This window comes from Oncorhynchus kisutch, unplaced genomic scaffold (genome assembly GCF_002021735.2).
Source record: "Oncorhynchus kisutch isolate 150728-3 unplaced genomic scaffold, Okis_V2 scaffold3805, whole genome shotgun sequence".
Classification (NCBI taxonomy): Eukaryota; Metazoa; Chordata; class Actinopteri; order Salmoniformes; family Salmonidae; genus Oncorhynchus; species Oncorhynchus kisutch.
In genome coordinates, this window is record NW_022265750.1 from 246,201 (window position 1) to 272,500 (window position 26,300).

Genomic DNA, 26,300 nt, shown 5'->3' on the forward strand with positions numbered 1-26,300 from the left:
GGCTGAGAGAGACAACAACAACAACAAGGTCATGAGTGCGTAACACTTCTATGTTGGCTGAGAGAGACAACAACAACAAGGTAATCAGTGCGTAACACTTCTATGTCGGCTGAGAGAGAGACAACAACAACAAGGTCATGAGTGAGTAACACTTCTATGTTGGCTGAGAGAGACAACAACAACAAGGTCATGAGTGCGTAACACTTCTATGTCGGCTGAGAGAGAGACAACAACAACAACAACAACGTCATGAGTGCGTAACACTTCTATGTCGGCTGAGAGAGACAACAACAACAAGGTCATGAGTGCGTAACACTTCTATGTCGGCTGAGAGAGAGACAACAACAACAACAAGGTCATGAGTGCGTAACACTTCTATGTCGGCTGAGAGAGACAACAACAACAACAAGGTCATGAGTGCGTAACACTACTATGTCGGCTGAGAGAGAAACAACAACAACAAGGTCATGAGTGTGTAACACTTCTATGTCGGCTGAGAGAGACAACAACAACAACAAGGTAATCAGTGCGTAACACTTCTATGTCGGCTGAGAGAGACAACAACAACAACAACAACAAGGTCATCAGTGCGTAACACTTCTATGTCGGCTGAGAGAGAGACAACAACAACAAGGTCATGAGTGCGTAACACTTCTATGTTGGCTGAGAGAGAGACAACAACAACAAGGTAATCAGTGCGTAACACTTCTATGTCGGCTGAGAGAGAGACAACAACAACAACAAGGTCATGAGTGCGTAACACTTCTATGTCGGTTGAGAGAGACAACAACAACAACAAGGTCATGAGTGCGTAACACACTTCTATGTCGGCTGAGAGAGAGACAACAACAACAAGGTCATGAGTGCGTAACACTTCTATGTCGGCTGAGAGAGAGACAACAACAAGGTAATGAGTGCGTAACACTTCTATGTCGGCTGAGAGAGAGACAACAACAACAACAACAAGGTCATGAGTGCGTAACACTTCTATGTCGGCTGAGAGAGAGACAACAACAACAAGGTCATGAGTGCGTAACACTTCTATGTTGGCTGAGAGAGAGACAACAACAACAAGGTCATGAGTGCGTAACACTTCTATGTCGGCTGAGAGAGAGACAACAACAACAAGGTCATGAGTGCGTAACACTTCTATGTCGGCTGAGAGAGAGACAACAACAACAAGGTCATGAGTGCGTAACACTTCTATGTCGGCTGAGAGAGACAACAACAACAACAAGGTAATCAGTGCGTAACACTTCTATGTCGGCTGAGAGAGACAACAACAACAACAACAAGGTCATCAGTGCGTAACACTTCTGTCGGCTGAGAGAGAGACAACAACAACAAGGTCATGAGTGCGTAACACTTCTATGTTGGCTGAGAGAGAGACAACAACAACAAGGTAATCAGTGCGTAACACTTCTATGTCGGCTGAGAGACAACAACAACAACAACAAGGTCATGAGTGTGTAACACTTCTATGTCGGCTGAGAGAGAGACAACAACAACAACAAGGTCATGAGTGCGTAACACTTCTATGTCGGCTGAGAGAGACAACAACAACAACAAGGTCATGAGTGCGTAACACTTCTATGTCGGCTGAGAGAGAGACAACAACAACAACAAGGTAATCAGTGCGTAACACTTCTATGTTGGCTGAGAGAGACAACAACAACAAGGTAATCAGTGCGTAACACTTCTATGTCGGCTGAGAGAGAGACAACAACAACAAGGTCATGAGTGAGTAACACTTCTATGTTGGCTGAGAGAGACAACAACAACAAGGTCATGAGTGCGTAACACTTCTATGTCGGCTGAGAGAGAGACAACAACAACAACAACAACGTCATGAGTGCGTAACACTTCTATGTCGGCTGAGAGAGACAACAACAACAACAACAAGGTCATGAGTGCGTAACACTTCTATGTCGGCTGAGAGAGAGACAACAACAACAACAAGGTCATGAGTGCATAACACTTCTATGTCGGCTGAGAGAGACAACAACAACAACAAGGTCATGAGTGCGTAACACTTCTATGTCGGCTGAGAGAGAGACAACAACAACAAGGTCATGAGTGTGTAACACTTCTATGTCGGCTGAGAGAGACAACAACAACAAGGTAATCAGTGCGTAACACTTCTATGTCGGCTGAGAGAGACAACAACAACAACAACAAGGTCATCAGTGCATAACACTTCTATGTCGGCTGAGAGAGAGACAACAACAACAAGGTCATGAGTGCGTAACACCTCTATGTTGGCTGAGAGAGAGACAACAACAACAAGGTAATCAGTGCGTAACACTTCTATGTCGGCTGAGAGACAACAACAACAACAACAAGGTCATGAGTGCGTAACACTTCTATGTCGGCTGAGAGAGAGACAACAACAACAACAAAGTCATGAGTGCGTAACACTTCTATGTCGGCTGAGAGAGAGACAACAACAACAAGGTCATGAGTGCGTAACACTTCTATGTCGGCTGAGAGAGAGACAACAACAAGGTAATGAGTGCGTAACACTTCTATGTCGGCTGAGAGAGAGACAACAACAACAACAAGGTCATGAGTGCGTAACACTTCTATGTCGGCTGAGAGAGAGACAACAACAACAAGGTCATGAGTGCGTAACACTTCTATGTCGGCTGAGAGAGAGACAACAACAACAAGGTCATGAGTGCGTAACACTTCTATGTCGGCTGAGAGAGCGACAACAACAACAACAACAAGGTAATCAGTGCGTAACACTTCTATGTCGGCTGAGAGAGACAACAACAACAACAACAAGGTAATCAGTGCGTAACACTTCTATGTCGGCTGAGAGAGACAACAACAACAACAAGGTAATCAGTGCGTAACACTTCTATGTCGGCTGAGAGAGACAACAACAACAACAACAAGGTAATCAGTGCGTAACACTTCTATGTCGGCTGAGAGAGAGACAACAACAACAAGGTAATCAGTGCGTCACACTTCTATGTCGGCTGAGAGAGACAACAACAACAACAACAAGGTCATGAGTGCGTAACACTTCTATGTCGGCTGAGAGAGAGACAACAACAACAACAAGGTAATCAGTGCGTAACACTTCTATGTCGGCTGAGAGAGACAACAACAACAACAACAACAACATGAACAATATGTAATAAAATAATGATAAATAAACCTGAACTTAAGACACACTATAACACGGGTTAGGTCTACGTCACAAAACAAAAACATGATCAATATCATTGATGACCAGTCTGACGTAGCAGTGGGTTTTTCAATCATACCATCTCAGTATAGGCCTGAACACTATCAGGCACACGTCATCCTCTACTGTAGCACCCACTGCAACAACACTAGGAGCTCACTGGGGAATAATGACAACACAACCCACTGCAACAACACTAGCAGCTCACTGGGGGGAATAATGACAACACAACCCACTGCAACAACACTAGCAGCTCACTGGGGAATAACGACAACACAACCCACTGCAACAACACTAGCGGCTCACTGGGGAATAACGGCAACACAACCCACTGCAACAACACTAGCGGCTCACTGGGGAATAACGACAACACAACCAACTGCAACAACACTAGCAGCTCACTGGGGGTAATAATGACAACACAACCCACTGCAACAACACTAGCAGCTCACTGGGGAATAAGGACAACACAACCCACTGCAAAAAGACTAGCAGCTCACTGGGGGATAATAACACAACCCACTGCAACAACACTAGCAGCTCACTGGGGGAATAATGACAACACAAGCATCTCACTGGGGAATAATGACAACACAACCCACTGCAACAACACTAGCAGCTCACTGGGGGAATAATGACAACACAAAACAACACAAGCAGCTCACTGGGGGAATAATGACAACACAACCCACTGCAACAACACTAACAGCTCACTGGGGAATAACGACAACACAACCCACTGAAACAACACTAGCAGCTCACTGGGGGAATAACGAAAACACAACCCACTGCAACAACACTAGCAACTCACTGGGGAATAACGACAACACAACCCACTGCAACAACACTAGCAGCTCACTAGGGGAATAACGGCAACACAACCCACTGCAACAACACTAGCAGCTCACTGGGGAATAATGACAACACAACCCACTGCTACAACACTAGCAGCTCACTGGGGGAATAATGACAACACAACCCACTGCAACAACACTAGCAGCTCACTGGGGAATAATGACAACACAACCCACTGCAACAACACTAGCAGCTCACTGGGGGAATAATGACAACACAAAACAACACAAGCAGCTCACTGGGGGAATAATGACAACACAACCCACTGCAACAACACTAGCAGCTCACTGGGGAATAATGACAACACAACCCACTGCAACAACACTAGCAGCTCACTGGGGGAATAACGACAACACAACCCACTGGGGGAATAATGACAACACAACCCACTGCAACAACTAGCAGCTCACTGTGGGAATAATGACAACACAACCCACTGCAACAACACTAGCAGCTCACTGGGGAATAACGACAACACAACCCACTGCAACAACACTAGCAGCTAACTGGGGAATAACGACAACACAACCCACTGCAACAACACTAGCAGCTCACTGGGGGGAATAATGACAACACAACCCACTGCAACAACACTAGCAGCTCACTGGGGAATAATGACAACACAAAACAACACTAGCAGCTCACTGGGGAATAATGACAACACAACCCACTGCAACAACACTAGCAGCTCACTGGGGAATAACGACAACACAACCCACTGCAACAACACTAGCAGCTCACTGGGGAATAATGACAACACAACCCACTGCAACAACACTAGCAGCTCACTGGGGAATAATGACAACACAACCCACTGCAACAACACTAGCTCACTGGAGAATAATGTCAACACAACCCACTGCAACAACACTAGCAGCTCACTGGGGAATAATGTCAACACAACCCACTGCAACAACACTAGCAGCTCACTGGGGAATAATGACAACACAACCCACTGCAACAACACTAGCAGCTCACTGGGGAATAATGACAACACAAAAAAACACTAGCAGCTCACTGGGGAATAATGACAACACAACCCACTGCAACAACACTAGCAGCTCACTGGGGAATAATGACAACACAACCCACTGCAACAACACTAGCAGCTCACTGGGGAATAATGACAACACAACCCACTGCAACAACACTAGCAGCTCACTGGGGAATAACGACAACACAACCCACTGCAACAACACTAGCTCACTGGAGAATAATGTCAACACAACCCACTGCAACAACACTAGCAGCTCACTGGGGAATAATGACAACACAACCCACTGCAACAACACTAGCAGCTCACTGGGGAATAATGACAAGACAACCCACTGCAACAACACTAGCAGCTCACTGGGGAATAATGACAACACAACCCACTGCAACAACACTAGCAGCTCACTGGGGAATAAAGACAACACAACCCACTGCAACAACACTAGCAGCTCACTGGGGGGAATAATGACAACACAACCCACTGCAACAACTCTAGCAGCTCACTGGGGAATAACAACAACACAACCCACTGCAACAACACTAGCAGCTCACTGGGGAATAACGACAACACAACCCACTGCAACAACACTAGCAGCTCACTGGGGGGAATAATGACAACACAACCCACTGCAACAACACTAGCAGCTCACTGGGGAATAATGACAACACAAAACAACACTAGCAGCTCACTGGGGAATAATGACAACACAACCCACTGCAACAACACTAGCAGCTCACTGGGGAATAACGACAACACAACCCACTGCAACAACACTAGCAGCTCACTGGGGAATAATGACAACACAACCCACTGCAACAACACTAGCAGCTCACTGGGGAATAATGACAACACAACCCACTGCAACAACACTAGCTCACTGGAGAATAATGTCAACACAACCCACTGCAACAACACTAGCAGCTCACTGGGGAATAATGACAACACAACCCACTGCAACAACACTAGCAGCTCACTGGGGAATAATGACAACACAACCCACTGCAACAACACTAGCAGCTCACTGGGGAATAATGACAACACAACCCACTGCAACAACACTAGCAGCTCACTGGGGAATAATGACAACACAACCCACTGCAACACTAGCTCACTGGGGAATAATGTCAACACAACCCACTGCAACACTAGCTCACTGGGGAATAATGTCAACAAAACCCACTGCAACAACACTAGCAGCTCACTGGGGAATAATGACAACACAAAACAACACTAGCAGCTCACTGGGGAATAATGACAACACCGCCCACTGCAACAACACTAGCAGCTCACTGGGGAATAATGACAACACAACCCACTGCAACAACACTAGCATCTCACTGGGGAATAATGACAACACAAAACAACACTAGCAGCTCACTGGGGAATAATGACAACACAACCCACTGCAACAACACTAGCAGCTCACTGGGGAATAATGACAACACAACCCACTGCAACAACACTAGCAGCTCACTGGGGAATAATGACAACACAACCCACTGCAACAACACTAGCAGCTCACTGGGGAATAACGACAACACAACCCACTGCAACAACACTAGCAGCTCACTGGGGAATAATGACAACACAACCCACTGCAACAACACTAGCAGCTCACTGGGGAATAATGACAACACAACCCACTGCAACAACAGTAGCAGCTCACTGGGGAATAATGACAACACAACCCACTGCAACAACACTAGCAGCTCACTGGGGAATAACGACAACACAAAACAACACTAGCAGCTCACTGGGGAATAATGACAACACAACCCACTGCAACAACACTAGCAGCTCACTGGGGAATAACGACAACACAACCCACTGCAACAACACTGGCAGCTCACTGGGGAATAACGACAACACAACCCACTGCAACAACACTAGCAGCTCACTGGGGAATAACGACAACACAAAACAACACTAGCAGCTCACTGGGGGAATAATGACAACACAACCCACTGCAACAACACTAGCAGCTCACTGGGGAATAACGACAACACAACCCACTGCAACAAAACTAGCAGCTCACTGGGGAATAACAACAACACAAAACAACACTAGCAGCTCACTGGGGGAATAATGACAACACAACCCACTGCAACAACACTAGCAGCTCACTGGGGAATAACGACAACACAACCCACTGCAACAACACTAGCAGCTCACTGGGGAATAATGACAACACAACCCACTGCAACAACACTAGCTCACTGGGGAATAATGTCAACACAACCCACTGCAACAACACTAGCAGCTCACTGGGGAATAATGACAACACAAAACAACACTAGCAGCTCACTGGGGAATAATGACAACACAACCCACTGCAACAACACTAGCAGCTCACTGGGGAATAATGACAACACAACCCACTGCAAAAACACTAGCAGCTCACTGGGGAATAATGACAACACAAAACAACACTAGCAGCTCACTGTGGAATAATGACAACACAACCCACTGCAACAACACTAGCAGCTCACTGGGGAATAATGACAACACAACCCACTGCAACAACACTAGCAGCTCACTGGGAAATAATGACAACACAACCCACTGCAACAACACTAGCAGCTCACTGGGGAATAATGACAACACAACCCACTGCAACAACACTAGCAGCTCACTGGGGAATAACGACAACACAACCCACTGCAACAACACTAGCAGCTCACTGGGGAATAATGACAACACAACCCACTGCAACAACACTAGCAGCTCACTGGGGAATAATGACAACACAACCCACTGCAACAACACTAGCAGCTCACTGGGGAATAATGACAACACAACCCACTGCAACAACACTAGCAGCTCACTGGGGAATAACGACAACACAAAACAACACTAGCAGCTCACTGGGGAATAATGACAACACAACCCACTGCAACAACACTAGCAGCTCACTGGGGAATAACGACAACACAACCCACTGCAACAACACTGGCAGCTCACTGGGGAATAACGACAACACAACCCACTGCAACAACACTAGCAGCTCACTGGGGGGAATAATGACAACACAACCCACTGCAACAACACTAGCAGCTCACTGGGGGAATAATGACAACACAACCCACTGTAACAACACTAGCAGCTAACTGGGGAATAACAACAATACAACCCACTGCAACAAAACTAGCAGCTCACTGGGGAATAACAACAACACAAAACAACACTAGCAGCTCACTGGGGGAATAATGACAACACAACCCACTGCAACAACACTAGCAGCTCACTGGGGAATAACGACAACACAACCCACTGCAACAACACTAGCAGCTCACTGGGGAATAACGACAACACAACCCACTGCAACAACACTAGCAGCTCACTGGGGAATAACGACAACACAAAACAACACTAATACTTAGGTAAAAGGTGAATACATTTGTAAAAAAAAAAAAAAAAAAACTGCTATTGCTTTGTCATTAAGGAGTAGTGCGTGTAGAATAAATACATATTGAATCAATTAGATTAAGGCTGTAACGTAACAAAATGTGTAAAAAGTCAAGAGGTTTGAATACTTTCCGAATGCAAAACATGTACAAAATGTACAGAGTGTACAAAACATTAGGAACACCTGCCTAATATTGAGTTGCACCCTCCTTGGTCCTCAGAACAGCCACAATGTGTGGGCATGGACAACCAGGTGTCAAAGTGTTCCACAGGGATGCTGGCCCATGTTGACTCCAATTTTGTTTTTTAATTATTTTAATTTTACTAGGCAAGTCAGTTAAGAACAAATTCTTATTTTCAATGACGGCCTAGGAACAGTGGGTTAAACTGCCTGTTCAGGGGCGGAACGACAGATTTGTACCCTGTCAGCTCGGGGATTCGAACTTGCAACCTTTCGGTTACTAGTCCAACGCTCTAACCACTAGGCTACCCTGCCGCCCAATGCTTCCCACAGTTGTCAAGTTAGCTGGATGTCCTTTGGGTGGTGGACCGTTCTCGATACACACAGGAAACTGCTGAGCGTGAAAAACCCAGCGGTGTTGCAGTTCTTGACACAAACCAGTGCACCTGGCACCTACTACCATACCCCTTTCAAAGGCATCTTTTGTCTTGCCCATTCATCCTCTGTATGGAACACATACAAAAATGTTGCCCCCAAAAATTGAGAAAATGGAATCAGGCCACAAAAAATATATATTTATATGGCCCTACAGCAGATACTGTATTCGCAACACAGCACAACAACCACAACACAACAACCAGAGGTTCCAACCAAGATGACTTACTACAGTCTTTAAACAGCCAGAGGTTCCAACCAAGATGACTTACTACAGCCTTTAAACAACCAACAACCAGAGGTTCCAACCAAGATGACTTACTACAGCCTTTAAACAACCAACAGCCAGAGGTTCCAACCAAGATGACTTACTACAGCCTTTAAACAACCAACAGCTAGAGGTTCCAACCAAGATGACTTACTACAGCCTTTAAACAACCAGAGGTTCCAACCAAGATGACTTACTACAGCCTTTAAACAACCAACAGCCAGAGGTTCCAACCAAGATGACCTACTACAGCCTTTAAACAACCAACAGCCAGAGGTTCCAACCAAGATGACCTACTACAGCCTTTAAACAACCAACAGCCAGAGGTTCAATTAGGGTTGGGTGGTTTTCAGATTTTCATATAGTTTCTGTACCATACCGGAGTATATGCTATTACCAAGAGGAGGTTGAATGTCTCTGTTGTAACCAAGAAGCTTCATCTTCACATCTAGCCACATTAACTCTCACTATTGGATGGCGCCCTAAAAAGACAAAAAGGAGATTGATCGTGGACCACAGGAAACGGAGAGCTGACCACGCCCCCATCCACATCCACATGGCTGTAGTGGAGAGGGTCGACAGCTTTGAGATCCTCGGAGTCCATATGACTAAGGAATTATAATGGTCCACATACACACCAACACAGACGTGAAGAAGGCACGACAACACCTCTCCCCCCCCCCCAGGAGGCGAAAAATATTTGGCATGAGCCCTCAGATCATCAAAATGTAATACAGCTTCACCATTGAGAAAATCTTGACCGGCTGTCTCACCGCTTGGTATGGCAACTGCTTGGCATTTGATCGCAAGGTACCACAGAGGGGTAGTGAGTACAACTCAGTACATCCTTGGGGCAGAGCTCTCTGTTATTCAAGCACTCTATACCAGGCGGTGTCAGAGGAAAGGCCCTAAACGTTGTTCAAGTCTCCAGCCACCCAGGTCATTGACTATTCTCTCTGCATTCACATAGCAGAAACGATGCACCAAGTCTGGGACCAACAGAACATCTTCTACCCCCCAAGCCACAAGACTGATAAATAGTTAACCAAACAGCTACCTGGACTATCTGCACTGACCCACTTTGCACTAACTCGTTTGACTCATCACGTACGCTGCTGCTACTGTCTATTATCTATCCTGATGCCGAGTCGCTTTACCCCTACCTATATGTACATATCTACCTCCCTTACCTCGTACCCCTGCACATTGACTTGGTACTGGTACCCTGTGTATATAGCCATGTTATTACCTGGTACCCTGTGTATATAGCCATGTTATTACCCCTGCACATTGACTTGGTAGTGGTACCCTGTGTATACAGCCTAGTTATTACCTCTACCCCTGCACATTGACTTGGCGATTGTTTGGGGCATCTGGAAAAAAGCTTGTCCGGAGAAGGCAAGGTGAGCGCTAGCATCAGACCTGTGTCATGCCAACAGTAAAGCATCCTGAGACCATTCATGTGTGGGGTTGCTTCTCAGCCAAGGGAGTGGGCTCACTCAAAATTATGCCTAAATACACAGCCATAAATAAAGAATGGTACCAACACATCCTCAGAGAACAACTTCTCCCAACCATCCAGGAACAGTTTGGTGACAAACAGTGCCTTTTCCAGCATGATGGAGCACCTTACCATAAGGCAAAAGTGATAACTAAGTGGCTCGGGGAACAAAACATCGATATTTTGGGTTCATGGCCAGGAAACTCCCCAGACATTAATCCCATTGAGAACTTGTGGTCAATCCTCAAGAGGCAGGTGGACAAACAAAACCCCACAAATTCTGACAAACTCCAAGCATTGATTATGCAAGAATGGGCTGCCATCAGTCAGGATGTGGCCCAGAAGTTAATTGACAGCAGCATGCCAGGGCGGATTGTAGAGGTCTTGAAAAAGAAGGGTCAACACTGCAATATTGACTCTTTGCATCAACTTCATATAATTGTCAATAAATGCCTGACACTTTTGAAATGCTTGTAATTATACTTCAGTATTTCATAGTAACATCTGACAAAAATGTCTATAGTCACTGAAGCAGCAAACTTTGTGGAAATGAATATTTGTGTCATTCTCAAAACTTTTGGCCACGATTGTACACCGGTTGCTTACCAAGCATGATGACAAATAACATTTGATTTGAAAACCACTTGATTAGATAAAATTCTGCAAGTAAACACAGTAGTGTCTATTCCAGTCATGTCTGTCTAGCTAGCCAATAGGTGAAACATCACATCGTATGGGTTCACGTGACATCTTATGGGTTCACGTGACATCACATCTTATGGGTTCACGTGACATCACATCTTATAGGTTCACGTGACATCACATCTTATGGGTTCACGTGACATCACATCTTATAGGTTCACGTGACATCACATCTTATAGGTTCACGTGACATCACACCTTATAGGTTCACGTGACATCACACCTTATAGGTTCACGTGACATCACATCTTATAGGTTCACGTGACATCACATCTTATGGGTTCACGTGACATCACACAGAAGCTGTTAAGAAGCCTTTTGGACCTAGACTAGGCATTCCGGTACCAGAGAAACAGAGAAGCAGAGAAACCAAGGCGAAAACAAGTCTAACTTAGCTGACTAAGTGCTTTGATCAGTGTTTCAACTGTCACACTAGATGGTGTGGTCAGATGGAGGTTGAGGTGAGGGGGCTGGATGTAATTTTAATTAATGTGATTTGATTAATTGTTCAGCAGTCTAATGGCTTGGGGGTAGGAGCTGTTAAGGGGCCTTTTGGTCCTAGACTTGGTGCTCCGGGTACCACTTGCCATGTTGTAACAGAGAAAACAGTCTATGACTTGGGTGACTGGAGTCTTTGATAAGACGTAATTTGTTGTACATTAACTTACAGATAACTAATATATGTCTCTATGCTCACAACCCAAACCACCTTAGATACACCCCCCCCCCCCCAGCCCCCCGCTTGGGCTGGAAGCCAATGGGTCAGGTGCAGTGCAGAGCCCCTGTAGCATATTATAAAGAGGTAGTAGGACTCTGTACCTTGGTTAAAGGATGACGCTGACATCAGGGAAATGCACTCAGCCATGGAAGATCTAAGCACGGCCTGAACAGCAAGACTGCAGCAAGGGAAATCTATTTATTCTCTGTGCTGGTTGAGACAGTATGATGATGCAGAGCCAAGGGGGTCGTATTCATTAGGACGTAACGTAGCAAAAGCTTTCGCCCGAGAATGAAAATGAGGGGTTTCTTTATTGAACAAGTAGAGGTAGTCTCTCTCTGTTTCAGTGTTCATGCACATGTATGGCTTGTTCATGAAGAATAGAGAGAGGCTGCAGTATGGATGACTGGGCAGGAAAGATTCAGATGGCCCCTCTGTGCTGCTGGGGGCGCTCTCTCTCCCCGTCATGCTGGGGGCGCTCTCTCTCCCCGTGGTGCTGGGGGGTGGTGCTCTCTCTCTCTCTCTGAAATGCTGGGAAGGAGGCTCTCTCCCCGTGATGCTGGTGAGGGCTCTCTCTCTCCCCGTGATGCTGCGGGTGGGCTCCCTCTCTCCCGTGATGCTGGGGTGGGGGCTCTCTCTCTCTCTCCCCGTGATGTTGGGGTGGGGCTCTCTCTCTCTCTCCCTGTGATGCTGGGCGAGGCTCTCTCTCTCCCCGTGATGCTGCGGGGGGGCTCCCTCTCTCCCCGTGATGCTGGGGTGGGGGCTCTCTCTCTCTCCCTGTGATGCTGCGGGGGGGCTCCCTCTCTCCCCGTGATGCTGGGGTGGGGGCTCTCTCTCTCTCCCCGTGATGCTGGGTGGGGCTCTCTCTCTCCCCGTGATGCTGGGCGAGGCTCTCTCTCTCTCCCCGTGATGCTGGGAGGGGCTCTCTCTCTCTCTCCCTGTGATGCTGGGAGGGGCTCTCTCTCTCTCTCCCTGTGATGCTGCGGGGGGGCTCCCTTTCTCCCCGTGATGCTGGGGTGGGGGCTCTCTCTCTCTCCTCGTGATGCTTGGTGGGGCTCTCTCTCTCCCCGTGATGCTGGGTGAGGCTCTCTCTCTCTCCCCGTGATGCTGGGAGGGGCTCTCTCTCTCTCTCCCTGTGATGCTGGGAGGGGCTCTCTCTCTCTCTCTCCCTGTGATGCTGGGAGGGGCTCTCTCTCTCTCTCTCCCTGTGATGCTGCGGGGGGGCTCCCTCTCTCCCCGTGATGCTGGGAGGGGGCTCTCTCTCTCTCCCCGTGATGCTGGGGGGCTCTCTCTCCCTGTGATGCTGGGGGCTCTCTCTCCCTGTGATGCTGGGGACCCTATCTCCCCGTGATGCTGGGGTCTCTCTCTCCCTGTGATGCTGGGGACCCTCTCTCCCCGTGATGTTGGGGGCTCTCTCTCCCTGTGATGCTGGGGGCTCTCTCTCCCCGTGATGCTGGGGACCCTCTCTCCCCGTGATGCTGGGGGCTCTCTCTCCCTGTGATGCTAGGGGCTCTCTCTCTGTGTCTTTTTTAGTGCCACATCTCACAGCAAGGCCACTTGATTATTTATAACAAAGCTGCAGTGAGGAGGAGAGGAGCCGGAAACGACCAGCTGACAGCAGCACAGCAGCATCCCTCCTGCCCTTTCTCCTGGGATGTCCCTGCCCAGTGTGCCACCTGCCAGTCCACAACAGATACACAGACCAATCCCTTTCTTCAAAAACAGACGATTAATTGTGGTGCAAAATATAATGTCAGTACGACAAGTAGTCCCAGTCCCAAACGACACAACCGAATAGCTTCAGAATCAGTATCACAGTAGTGCAGCAAAGACAGTCCTGTACAGACAAACATACATCTTTCATCTTTGAGAGACCAAGGTGATTAGCTAGTGCCACAGATTCCCGCACAGTACAGTGTGTATCGTACTGTACAGTCAGGAAGGCACCCCTATATGTCTGAGACAACCCTTATTTTAAACCAGAGGGACCAGCATCACCATATCTGTCAGCCTTCACACTGCCAGCCAATAGCAGGCCTTACAGACCAGATCAATGTGTCGCTACATCAGAATCAATGCCGTCTTAGATAACAGGGGTGTGCAGGGCAATGTATCCATGATTCTCTTTCACACCAACACTGACAGTTGTTACAAGATCTTGCAGTGTTTTCACAGCTATAGGTATATAACTATATAGTTAAAAGCCCATGTTTAGTGACAGATGTAGTTAGCAAATATCTGACCTTGTTCTGCCTGGTGAAGAGAGAACAACTGTTGTTAACCTACCATGTGCTTGCAATAAATACATAGGTCAACCATCTACATCTAGCTAGCCAAAACAATAGTACTTGCAGCTAACAAGACAGCTCCCCTAAATACCCATTGCTATAACTGGCTAGCGAGTTAACCAGGTTTGAATGTTGCCAACTTAGGCACCAGGCTAGCTAGATAGTGAACTAGCAACCATCTGTATTAGCGACGTTGCTAGCTTGCTAACGTTAGCATGCACAAAACACCCGTGATTAGGTCAATAAATAACATTCAAAATGTTCATCTATCTGTTGAAATGGAAACGAGCTTTACCTTCAGCCACATCTTCGTCTATGGCTCCCTTCACCTGAGAGAAGCACCATTGGAAATCGTTCCCTCCTCCGACACCTACAAAACATCACAAATTGAATAAAGGTGAATAAATAAGGCAGAAAATAGGAGCAGATGTTATAGAAATACAGAGGAATTAATTCCCACCTTTAAATGTGTACTTCAACATAGCAACTAGTTAACTATGGAGTGTACATTTTGGCACACATTGTCAGAGCTGCTCGGTTGCCTGTTAGCCAAGAAACTTGCAATGCTTTTAGGCCGCGCTGATGCGGGGGCCCCCCGTCTACAAAGTTGTCAACCTTACCTGCCATTGCCACTTTCTGCAACACAACTGGCTTCTTTTTTTTGGGAGGGGGGAGGGGGTCTTCCGATAGTGATTAGAGTTGTAAGGATTGTAATTTCAGTACAAGGTTATTAAAAAGGAAACAGTTATTAGAGTCGTGAATATGGGCTTTACAGAAATGCCCGTGATTTTTTTCATTTCATTTCCAAAAATCCAAAATGGCGCACAAGTGACAGTCGACGTGACACGGTGACGTCATTGCGACGCTTCGGAAGTCTATTTCAGGCGCTCGACCGCATCAGAGGCGCGCTGTCTATGCGCAGCTTCGCAGGGTCTTGGCGAGCTGACAGATACAGGGCGTGGGAAAGTGGACTATTATCTCTCTGTTTTCCCCCGTAATGACCATTCAATGTTTTTTTACAAAACATCTTTTTTTTTTGGTTTCATACTTAGATAAAGACATTCGACACAAAGTCAGAGACATTGTCATTAAGCATCGAAATCTAAGAAATAGACAGAGCCTTAATCCTAGGCCATTGGCTGGTGTTTCACAACCATTTATATACCAGGGAATAGACCTCGCCAGTTTGTAGTCCTAAAAACCGGAAATGAGTTACCACTGGTTCGTTCAGCCATTCCTATGGGAAAATTCACGGGGAAAGAATGGGTTTTTGGAATAAACAGCGAAAAGGTAAACACAGGCTTAGGACATCTTATACGTTTTATTCTATGAGATAATATCAGTCAGTTAACATAACATTTATGAATAATGAAACCTTTATGTTATTGTTTTTAATTAAACGAATGCTTAAAAATTCACAAAACGTTACGTTAGCTGATGAAGATTATCTCATAGAACAAAATGTATAAGATCTCCTAAATCTGTGTTTACCACACTGCTTATTTTGGGTGTTTATCCGACCCCCCCCCCCCCCCCCAAAAAAACTCCATTCATTTACCTATAGGATTTGCCGAACCAATGGTGGAGTTAATGTCTACTCCATTACTATTGCTCAGAGACCGAAAAGTAATAACGTTTTTGTTTGTTTGAATGATGTAAACCTTTACGTTCCTGATGTGCTGGTGTGAACCTGATTCTAGATCTCTACGTTCCTGATGTGCTGGTGTGAACCTGATTCTAGATCTCTACGTTCCTGATGTGCTGGTGTGAACCTGATTCTAGATCTCTACGTTCCTGATGTGCTGGTGTGAACCTGATTCTAGATCTCTACGTTCCTGATGTGCTGGTGTGAACCTGATTCTAGATCTCTACGTTCCTGATGTGCTGGTGTGAACCTGATTCTAGATCTCTACGTTCCTGATGTGTTGGTGTGAAACTGATTCTAGATCTCTACGTTCCTGATGTGCTGGTGTGAACCTGATTCTAGATCTCTACGTTCCTGATGTGCTGGTGTGAACCTGATTCTAGATCTCTACGTTCCTGATGTGCTGGTGTGAACCTGATTCTAGATCTCTACGTTCCTGATGTGCTGGTGTGAACCTGATTCTAGATCTCTACGTTCCTGATGTGCTGGTGTGAACCTGATTCTAGATCTCTACGTTCCTGATGTGCTGGTGTGAACCTGATTCTAGATCTCGTGAAACTAGTTGAAACTGTAAAGTAAATCATCCTTCTTTTTTTGTTGTTGAACAAATGATTTACTCCATGCAATTGTGTGAGATAAATCACAACTATAGCAGTTACAGGAAGTCGGCTATCTTGTCAATATAATGAATAGTCTTTGTCAATACTAATGATTTACTCCATGCAATTGTGTGAGATAAATCACAACTATAGCAGTTACAGGAAGTCGGCTATCTTGTCAATATAATGAATAGTCTTTGTCAATACTAATGATTTACTCCATGCAATTGTGTGAGATAAATCACAACTATAGCAGTTACAGGAAGTCGGCTATCTTGTCAATATAATAAATAGTCTTTGTCAATACTACAACAATAACAAAGCTACTCATACCACTGACAGTCAATTTACAATCTTGTTTTGAGGCAGACTGTAAAGACCTAGATCCAGCCAGTAGAGTGCAGTATTTAGCCAGAAATGATGAGGCTCCTCAGATCTTTCTCTGTTCATTATGAAGAGGTGGTGTCCTCTCCTCGCCAGTGTTCTGCTGAATGTGACTAAGTTCCTGCTAGCGGAAGCTTGTTTGACTTAAAAGCCTTTAGAAATCCTCTTCGGCCTGACAGAGTAATCCTCTATCTACTTTGTTGTAGCTTCTCTCCTCATTAATTCCAACCCATTCGGGGGAGAAACATGCATTTGTGAATGATATAAAAATGTCCAAATAAGGTATTTTTTAAATGAACGGGGTATGGTAGTAGGTGCCAAGCACACCGGTTTGAGTGTATCAAGAACTGTGGGGCTGCTGGGTTTTTCCACACTCAACAGTTTCCCATGTTTATCAAGAATGGTCCACCACCCACACACAGGACATCCAGCCAACTTGACACAACAGTGGGAAGCATCGGAGTCAACATGGACCAGCATCCCTGTGGAACGCTTTCGACACCTTGTAGAGTCCAAATGCCCCCGACGAATTGAGGCTGTTCTGAGGGAAAAGGGGGGAAGTGCAACTCAATATTAAGAAGGTATTCCTAATGCTTTGTACACTGAGTATATATCACATGAAGTAAGTGGGGAGGGGGGGCTGCGTAGCCTAGTGGTTAGAGCGTTGGATAAGGGAGGGGCTGCGTAGCCTAGTGGTTAGAGCGTTGGATAAGGGGGGGGGCTGCGTAGCCTAGTGGTTAGAGCGTTGGATAAGGGGGGGGCTGCGTAGCCTAGTGGTTAGAGCGTTGGATAAGGGGGGGGCTGCGTAGCCTAGTGGTTAGAGCGTTGGATAAGGGGGGGGCTGCATAGCCTAGTGGTTAGAGCGTTGGATAAGGGGGGGGCTGCGTAGCCTAGTGGTTAGAGCGTTGGATAAGGGGGGGGCTGCGTAGCCTAGTGGTTAGAGCGTTGGATAAGGGAGGGGCTGCGTAGCCTAGTGGTTAGAGCGTTGGATAAGGGAGGGGCTGCGTAGCCTAGTGGTTAGAGCGTTGGATAAGGGGGGGGGCTGCGTAGCCTAGTGGTTAGAGCGTTGGATAAGGGGGGGGCTGCGTAGCCTAATGGTTAGAGCGTTGGATAAGGGAGGGGATGCGTAGCCTAGTGGTTAGAGCGTTGGATAAGGGGGGGGCTGCGTAGCCTAGTGGTTAGAGCGTTGGATAAGGGAGGGGCTGCGTAGCCTAGTGGTTAGAGTGTTGGATAAGGGGGGGGCTGCGTAGCCTAGTGGTTAGAGCGTTGGATAAGGGGGGGGGCTGCGTAGCCTAGTGGTTAGAGCGTTGGATAAGGGGGGGGCTGCGTAGCCTAGTGGTTAGAGCGTTGGATAAGGGAGGGGCTGCGTAGCCTAGTGGTTAGAGCGTTGGATAAGGGAGGGGCTGCGTAGCCTAGTGGTTAGAGCGTTGGATAAGGGGGGGGCTGCGTAGCCTAGTGGTTAGAGCGTTGGATAAGGGAGGGGCTGCGTAGCCTAGTGGTTAGAGCGTTGGATAAGGGGGGGGCTGCGTAGCCTAGTGGTTAGAGCGTTGGATAAGGGAGGGGCTGCGTAGCCTAGTGGTTAGAGCGTTGGATAAGGGGGGGGCTGCGTAGCCTAGTGGTTAGAGCGTTGGATAAGGGAGGGGCTGCGTAGCCTAGTGGTTAGAGCGTTGGATAAGGGGGGGGCTGCGTAGCCTAGTGGTTAGAGCGTTGGATAAGGGGGGGGCTGCGTAGCCTAGTGGTTAGAGCGTTGGATAAGGGGGGGGGCTGCGTAGCCTAGTGGTTAGAGCGTTGGATAAGGGGGGGGCTGCGTAGCCTAGTGGTTAGAGCGTTGGATAAGGGAGGGGCTGCGTAGCCTAGTGGTTAGAGCGTTGGATAAGGGGGGGGCTGCGTAGCCTAGTGGTTAGAGCGTTGGATAAGGGAGGGGCTGCGTAGCCTAGTGGTTAGAGCGTTGGATAAGGGGGGGGCTGCGTAGCCTAGTGGTTAGAGCGTTGGATAAGGGGGGGGCTGCGTAGCCTAGTGGTTAGAGCGTTGGATAAGGGGGGGGCTGCGTAGCCTAGTGGTTAGAGCGTTGGATAAGGGAGGGGCTGCGTAGCCTAGTGGTTAGAGCGTTGGATAAGGGAGGGGCTGCGTAGCCTAGTGGTTAGAGCGTTGGATAAGGGGGGGGCTGCGTAGCCTAGTGGTTAGAGCGTTGGATAAGGGAGGGGCTGCGTAGCCTAGTGGTTAGAGCGTTGGATAAGGGAGGGGCTGCGTAGCCTAGTGGTTAGAGCGTTGGATAAGGGGGGGGGCTGCGTAGCCTAGTGGTTAGAGCGTTGGATAAGGGGGGGGGCTGCGTAGCCTAGTGGTTAGAGCGTTGGATAAGGGAGGGGCTGCGTAGCCTAGTGGTTAGAGCGTTGGATAAGGGGGGGGCTGCGTAGCCTAGTGGTTAGAGCGTTGGATAAGGGAGGGGCTGCGTAGCCTAGTGGTTAGAGCGTTGGATAAGGGGGGGGCTGCGTAGCCTAGTGGTTAGAGCGTTGGATAAGGGGGGGGCTGCGTAGCCTAGTGGTTAGAGCGTTGGATAAGGGGGGGGCTGCGTAGCCTAGTGGTTAGAGCGTTGGATAAGGGAGGGGCTGCGTAGCCTAGTGGTTAGAGCGTTGGATAAGGGAGGGGCTGCGTAGCCTAGTGGTTAGAGCGTTGGATAAGGGGGGGGCTGCGTAGCCTAGTGGTTAGAGCGTTGGATAAGGGAGGGGCTGCGTAGCCTAGTGGTTAGAGCGTTGGATAAGGGGGGGGCTGCGTAGCCTAGTGGTTAGAGCGTTGGATAAGGGAGGGGCTGCGTAGCCTAGTGGTTAGAGCGTTGGATAAGAGGGGGGCTGCGTAGCCTAGTGGTTAGAGCGTTGGATAAGGGAGGGGCTGCGTAGCCTAGTGGTTAGAGCGTTGGATAAGGGGGGGGCTGCGTAGCCTAGTGGTTAGAGCGTTGGATAAGAGGGGGGCTGCGTAGCCTAGTGGTTAGAGCGTTGGATAAGGGAGGGGCTGCGTAGCCTAGTGGTTAGAGCGTTGGATAAGGGGGGGGCTGCGTAGCCTAGTGGTTAGAGCGTTGGATAAGGGGGGGGCTGCGTAGCCTAGTGGTTAGAGCGTTGGATAAGGGGGGGGCTGCGTAGCCTAGTGGTTAGAGCGTTGGATAAGGGAGGGGCTGCGTAGCCTAGTGGTTAGAGCGTTGGATAAGGGGGGGGCTGCGTAGCCTAGTGGTTAGAGCGTTGGATAAGGGGGGGGGGCTGCGTAGCCTAGTGGTTAGAGCGTTGGATAAGGGAGGGGCTGCGTAGCCTAGTGGTTAGAGCGTTGGATAAGGGGGGGGGCTGCGTAGCCTAGTGGTTAGAGCGTTGGATAAGGGGGGGGGCTGCGTAGCCTAGTGGTTAGAGCGTTGGATAAGTAACCGAAAGGTTGCAGGTTTGAATCCCCGGCCGTCATTGAAAAAGAAGAATTTGTTCTTAACTGACTTGCCTAGTTTAAAAAAAATTGTACATGTGAAACACATCAGAAAATGTATTTAAAGTAAATGCTGAAATCCTTTAAAGAATTTATTTTACAGCGTATTTCCACATGTATTGATCAACATATTTGGAAATGTTTTCGTGAAATGTGGTTTATTTTAATGTATTTGTCAGAAATATGTCTAAATTAAAATTGATCTAATTAATATATGAACAAATATGCCAAACGATATTGCAACAAAATGGTTACTGTCTTAACAAAGGCACTATAGTGACTGCCAATGTACTTACTGTCTTAACAAAGGCACTATAGTGACTGCCAATGTACTTACTGTCTTAACAAAGGCACTATAGTGACTGCCAATGTACTTACTGTCTTAACAAAGGCACTATAGTGACTGCCAATGTACTTACTGTCTTAACAAAGGCACTATAGTGACTGCCAATGTACTTACTGTCTTAACAAAGGCACTATAGTGACTGCCAATGTACTTACTGTCTTAACAAAGGCACTATAGTGACTGCCAATGTACTTACTGTCTTAACAAAGGCACTATAGTGACTGCCAATGTACTTATGTCAGACTCATTCAGACTGCAGAACCGGCGGTGTACAAAATTAATACATGAGTACAACATAATACATGACACTTTCTCCTATGGGTGACCCAACGAGAGCTAACCCAAGAACACGACTCCAGCAAGCTACCCTCCGATGGGTGACCCAACGAGCGCTAACCCAAGAACACGACTCCAGCAAGCTACCCTCCGATGGGTGACCCAACGAGAGCTAACCCAAGAACACGACTCCAGCAAGCTACCCTCCGATGGGTGACCCAACGAGAGCTAACCCAAGAACACGACTCCAGCAAGCTACCCTCCGAAGGGTGACCCAACGAGAGCTAACCCAAGAACACGACTCCAGCAAGCTACCCTCCGATGGGTGACCCAACGAGAGCTAACCCAAGAACACGACTCCAGCAAGCTACCCTCCGAAGGGTGACCCAACGAGAGCTAACCCAAGAACACGACTCCAGCAAGCTACCCTCCGATGGGTGACCCAACGAGAGCTAACCCAAGAACACGACTCCAGCAAGCTACCCTCCGATGGGTGACCCAACGAGAGCTAACCCAAGAACACGACTCCAGCAAGCTACCCTCCGATGGGTGACCCAATGTTAAAACACAACATCTCCTGGAGTCCCACTGTTAAAACACAACACAACATCACCTGGAGTCCCACTGTTAAAACACAACACAACATCACCTGGAGTCCCACTGTTAAAACACAACACAACATCACCTAGAGTCCCACTGTTAAAACACAACATCACCTGGAGTCCCACTGTTAAAACACAACATCTCCTGGAGTCCCACTGTTAAAACACAACACAACATCACCTGGAGTCCCACTGTTAAAACACAACACAACATCACCTGGAGTCCCACTGTTTAAACACAACACAACATCACCTAGAGTCCCACTGTTAAAACACAACATCACCTGGAGCCACACTGTTAAAACACAACACAACATCACCTGGAGTCCCACTGTTAAAACACAACACAACATCACCTGGAGTCCCACTGTTAAAACACAACACAACATCACCTAGAGTCCCACTGTTAAAACACAACACAACATCACCTGGAGTCCCACTGTTAAAACACAACATCTCCTGGAGTCCCACTGTTAAACACAACACAACATCACCTGGAGTCCCACTGTTAAAACACAAAACAACATCACCTTGAGTCCCACTGTTAAAACACAACATCACCTGGAGTCCCACTGTTAAAACACAACATCACCTGGAGTCCCACTGTTAAAACACAACATCACCTGGAGTCACACTGTTAAAACACAACACAACATCTCCTGGAGTCCCACTGTTAAAACACAACACAACATCACCTGGAGTCCCACTGTTAAAACACAACATCACCTGGAGTCCCACTGTTAAAACACAACACAACATCTCCTGGAGTCCCACTGTTAAAACACAACATCACCTGGAGTCCCACTGTTAAAACACAACACAACATCACCTAGAGTCCCACTGTTAAACACAACACAACATCACCTGGAGTCCCACTGTTAAAACACAACATCACCTGGAGTCCCACTGTTAAACACAACACAACATCACCTGGAGTCCCACTGTTAAAACACAACATCACCTGGAGTCCCACTGTTAAAACACAACACAACATCACCTGGAGTCCCACTGTTAAAACACAACATCACCTGGAGTCCCACTGTTAAAACACAACATCACCTGGAGTCCCACTGTTAAAACACAACACAACATCTCCTGGAGTCCCACTGTTAAAACACAACACAACATCACCTGGAGTCCCACTGTTAAAACACAACATCACCTGGAGTCCCACTGTTAAAACACAACACAACATCTCCTGGAGTCCCACTGTTAAAACACAACATCACCTGGAGTCCCACTGTTAAAACACAACACAACATCTCCTGGAGTCCCACTGTTAAAACACAAAACAACATCACCTGGAGTCCCACTGTTAAAACACAACATCACCTGGAGTCCCACTGTTAAAACACAACACAACATCTCCTGGAGTCCCACTGTTAAAACACAAAACAACATCACCTGGAGTCCCACTGTTAAAACACAACATCTCCTGGAGTCCCACTGTTAAAACACAACACAACATCACCTGGAGTCCCACTGTTAAAACACAACACAACATCACCTGGAGTCCCACTGTTAAAACACAACACAACATCACCTGGAGTCCCACTGTTAAAACACAACACAACATCACCTGGAGTCCCACTGTTAAAACACAACATCTCCTGGAGTCCCACTGTTAAAACACAACACAACATCTCCTGGAGTCCCACTGTTAAAACACAACATCACCTGGAGTCCCACTGTTAAAACACAACATCACCTGGAGTCCCACTGTTAAAACACAACACAACATCTCCTGGAGTCCCACTGTTAAAACACAACATCACCTGGAGTCCCACTGTTAAAACACAACATCACCTGGAGTCCCACTGTTAAACACAACACAACATCACCTGGAGCCCCACTGTTAAAACACAACACAACATCTCCTGGAGTCCCACTGTTAAAACACAACACAACATCTCCTGGAGTCCCACTGTTAAAACACAACACAACATCTCCTGGAGTCCCACTGTTAAAACACAACACAACATCACCTGGAGTCCCACTGTTAAAACACAACATCACCTGGAGTCCCACTGTTAAAACACAACACAACATCTCCTGGAGTCCCACTGTTAAAACACAACACAACATCTCCTGGAGTCCCACTGTTAAAACACAACACAACATCTCCTGGAGTCCCACTGTTAAAACACAACACAACATCTCCTGGAGTCCCACTGTTAAACACAACACAACATCACCTGGAGTCCCACTGTTAAAACACAACACAACATCACCTGGAGTCCCACTGTTAAAACACAACACAACATCACCTGGAGTCCCACTGTTAAAACACAACATCACCTGGAGTCCCACTGTTAAAACACAACACAACATCACCTGGAGTCCCACTGTTAAACACAACACAACATCACCTGGAGTCCCACTGTTAAACACAACACAACATCACCTGGAGTCCCACTGTTAAAACACAACACAACATCTCCTGGAGTCCCACTGTTAAAACACAACACAACATCTCCTGGAGTCCCACTGTTAAAACACAACATCACCTGGAGTCCCACTGTTAAAACACAACACAACATCACCTGGAGTCCCACTGTTAAAACACAACACAACATCTCCTGGAGTCCCACTGTTAAACACAACACAACATCACCTGGAGTCCCACTGTTAAAACACAACACAACATCACCTGGAGTCCCACTGTTAAACACAACATCTCCTGGAGTCCCACTGTAAAAACACAACACAACATCTCCTGGAGTCCCACTGTTAAAGCACAACACAACATCTCCTGGAGTCCCACTGTTAAAACACAACATCACCTGGAGTCCCACTGTTAAACACAACACAACATCACCTGGAGTCCCACTGTTAAAACACAACACAACATCTCCTGGAGTCCCACTGTTAAAACACAACACAACATCTCCTGGAGTCCCACTGTTAAAACACAACATCACCTGGAGTCCCACTGTTAAAACACAACACAACATCTCCTGGAGTCCCACTGTTAAAACACAACATCACCTGGAGTCCCACTGTTAAAACACAACATCACCTGGAGTCCCACTGTTAAAACACAACACAACATCTCCTGGAGTCCCACTGTTAAAACACAACATCACCTGGAGTCCCACTGTTAAAACACAACATCACCTGGAGTCCCACTGTTAAACACAACACAACATCACCTGGAGCCCCACTGTTAAAACACAACACAACATCTCCTGGAGTCCCACTGTTAAAACACAACACAACATCTCCTGGAGTCCCACTGTTAAAACACAACACAACATCTCCTGGAGTCCCACTGTTAAAACACAACACAACATCACCTGGAGTCCCACTGTTAAAACACAACATCACCTGGAGTCCCACTGTTAAAACACAACACAACATCTCCTGGAGTCCCACTGTTAAAACACAACACAACATCTCCTGGAGTCCCACTGTTAAAACACAACACAACATCTCCTGGAGTCCCACTGTTAAAACACAACACAACATCTCCTGGAGTCCCACTGTTAAACACAACACAACATCACCTGGAGTCCCACTGTTAAAACACAACACAACATCTCCTGGAGTCCCACTGTTAAAACACAACACAACATCACCTAGAGTCCCACTGTTAAAACACAACACAACATCACCTGGAGTCCCACTGTTAAAACACAACATCTCCTGGAGTCCCACTGTTAAACACAACACAACATCACCTGGAGTCCCACTGTTAAAACACAAAACAACATCACCTTGAGTCCCACTGTTAAAACACAACATCACCTGGAGTCCCACTGTTAAAACACAACATCACCTGGAGTCCCACTGTTAAAACACAACATCACCTGGAGTCACACTGTTAAAACACAACACAACATCTCCTGGAGTCCCACTGTTAAAACACAACACAACATCACCTGGAGTCCCACTGTTAAAACACAACATCACCTGGAGTCCCACTGTTAAAACACAACACAACATCTCCTGGAGTCCCACTGTTAAAACACAACATCACCTGGAGTCCCACTGTTAAAACACAACACAACATCACCTAGAGTCCCACTGTTAAACACAACACAACATCACCTGGAGTCCCACTGTTAAAACACAACATCACCTGGAGTCCCACTGTTAAACACAACACAACATCACCTGGAGTCCCACTGTTAAAACACAACATCACCTGGAGTCCCACTGTTAAAACACAACACAACATCACCTGGAGTCCCACTGTTAAAACACAACATCACCTGGAGTCCCACTGTTAAAACACAACATCACCTGGAGTCCCACTGTTAAAACACAACACAACATCTCCTGGAGTCCCACTGTTAAAACACAACACAACATCACCTGGAGTCCCACTGTTAAAACACAACATCACCTGGAGTCCCACTGTTAAAACACAACACAACATCTCCTGGAGTCCCACTGTTAAAACACAACATCACCTGGAGTCCCACTGTTAAAACACAACACAAC

The 26,300-nt window shown here is 47.0% G+C and overlaps 1 protein-coding gene across 2 annotated transcripts in view; it reads right to left on the reverse strand.

Annotated features, from left to right (window-relative positions):
* Window positions 1-15,674, reverse strand: part of LOC116371870 (serine/threonine-protein phosphatase 2A 55 kDa regulatory subunit B delta isoform) — a 37,653-nt gene extending 21,979 nt beyond the window's left edge. The window contains exons 1-2 of one of the 2 annotated variants that reach the window (XM_031820967.1): window positions 15,164-15,674; window positions 14,839-14,913 (exon numbers count right to left, since the gene is read on the reverse strand). In XM_031820967.1, coding sequence (XP_031676827.1) covers window positions 14,839-14,913; window positions 15,164-15,170 — 82 coding nt within the window. In that variant the 5' untranslated portion in view covers window positions 15,171-15,674. Of the gene's footprint in view, window positions 1-14,838; window positions 14,914-15,003; window positions 15,133-15,163 lie in introns of those variants that run through there. The other variant, XM_031820966.1, reaches the window with a different exon arrangement.
* Window positions 15,675-26,300: the final 10,626 nt, after the last annotated feature.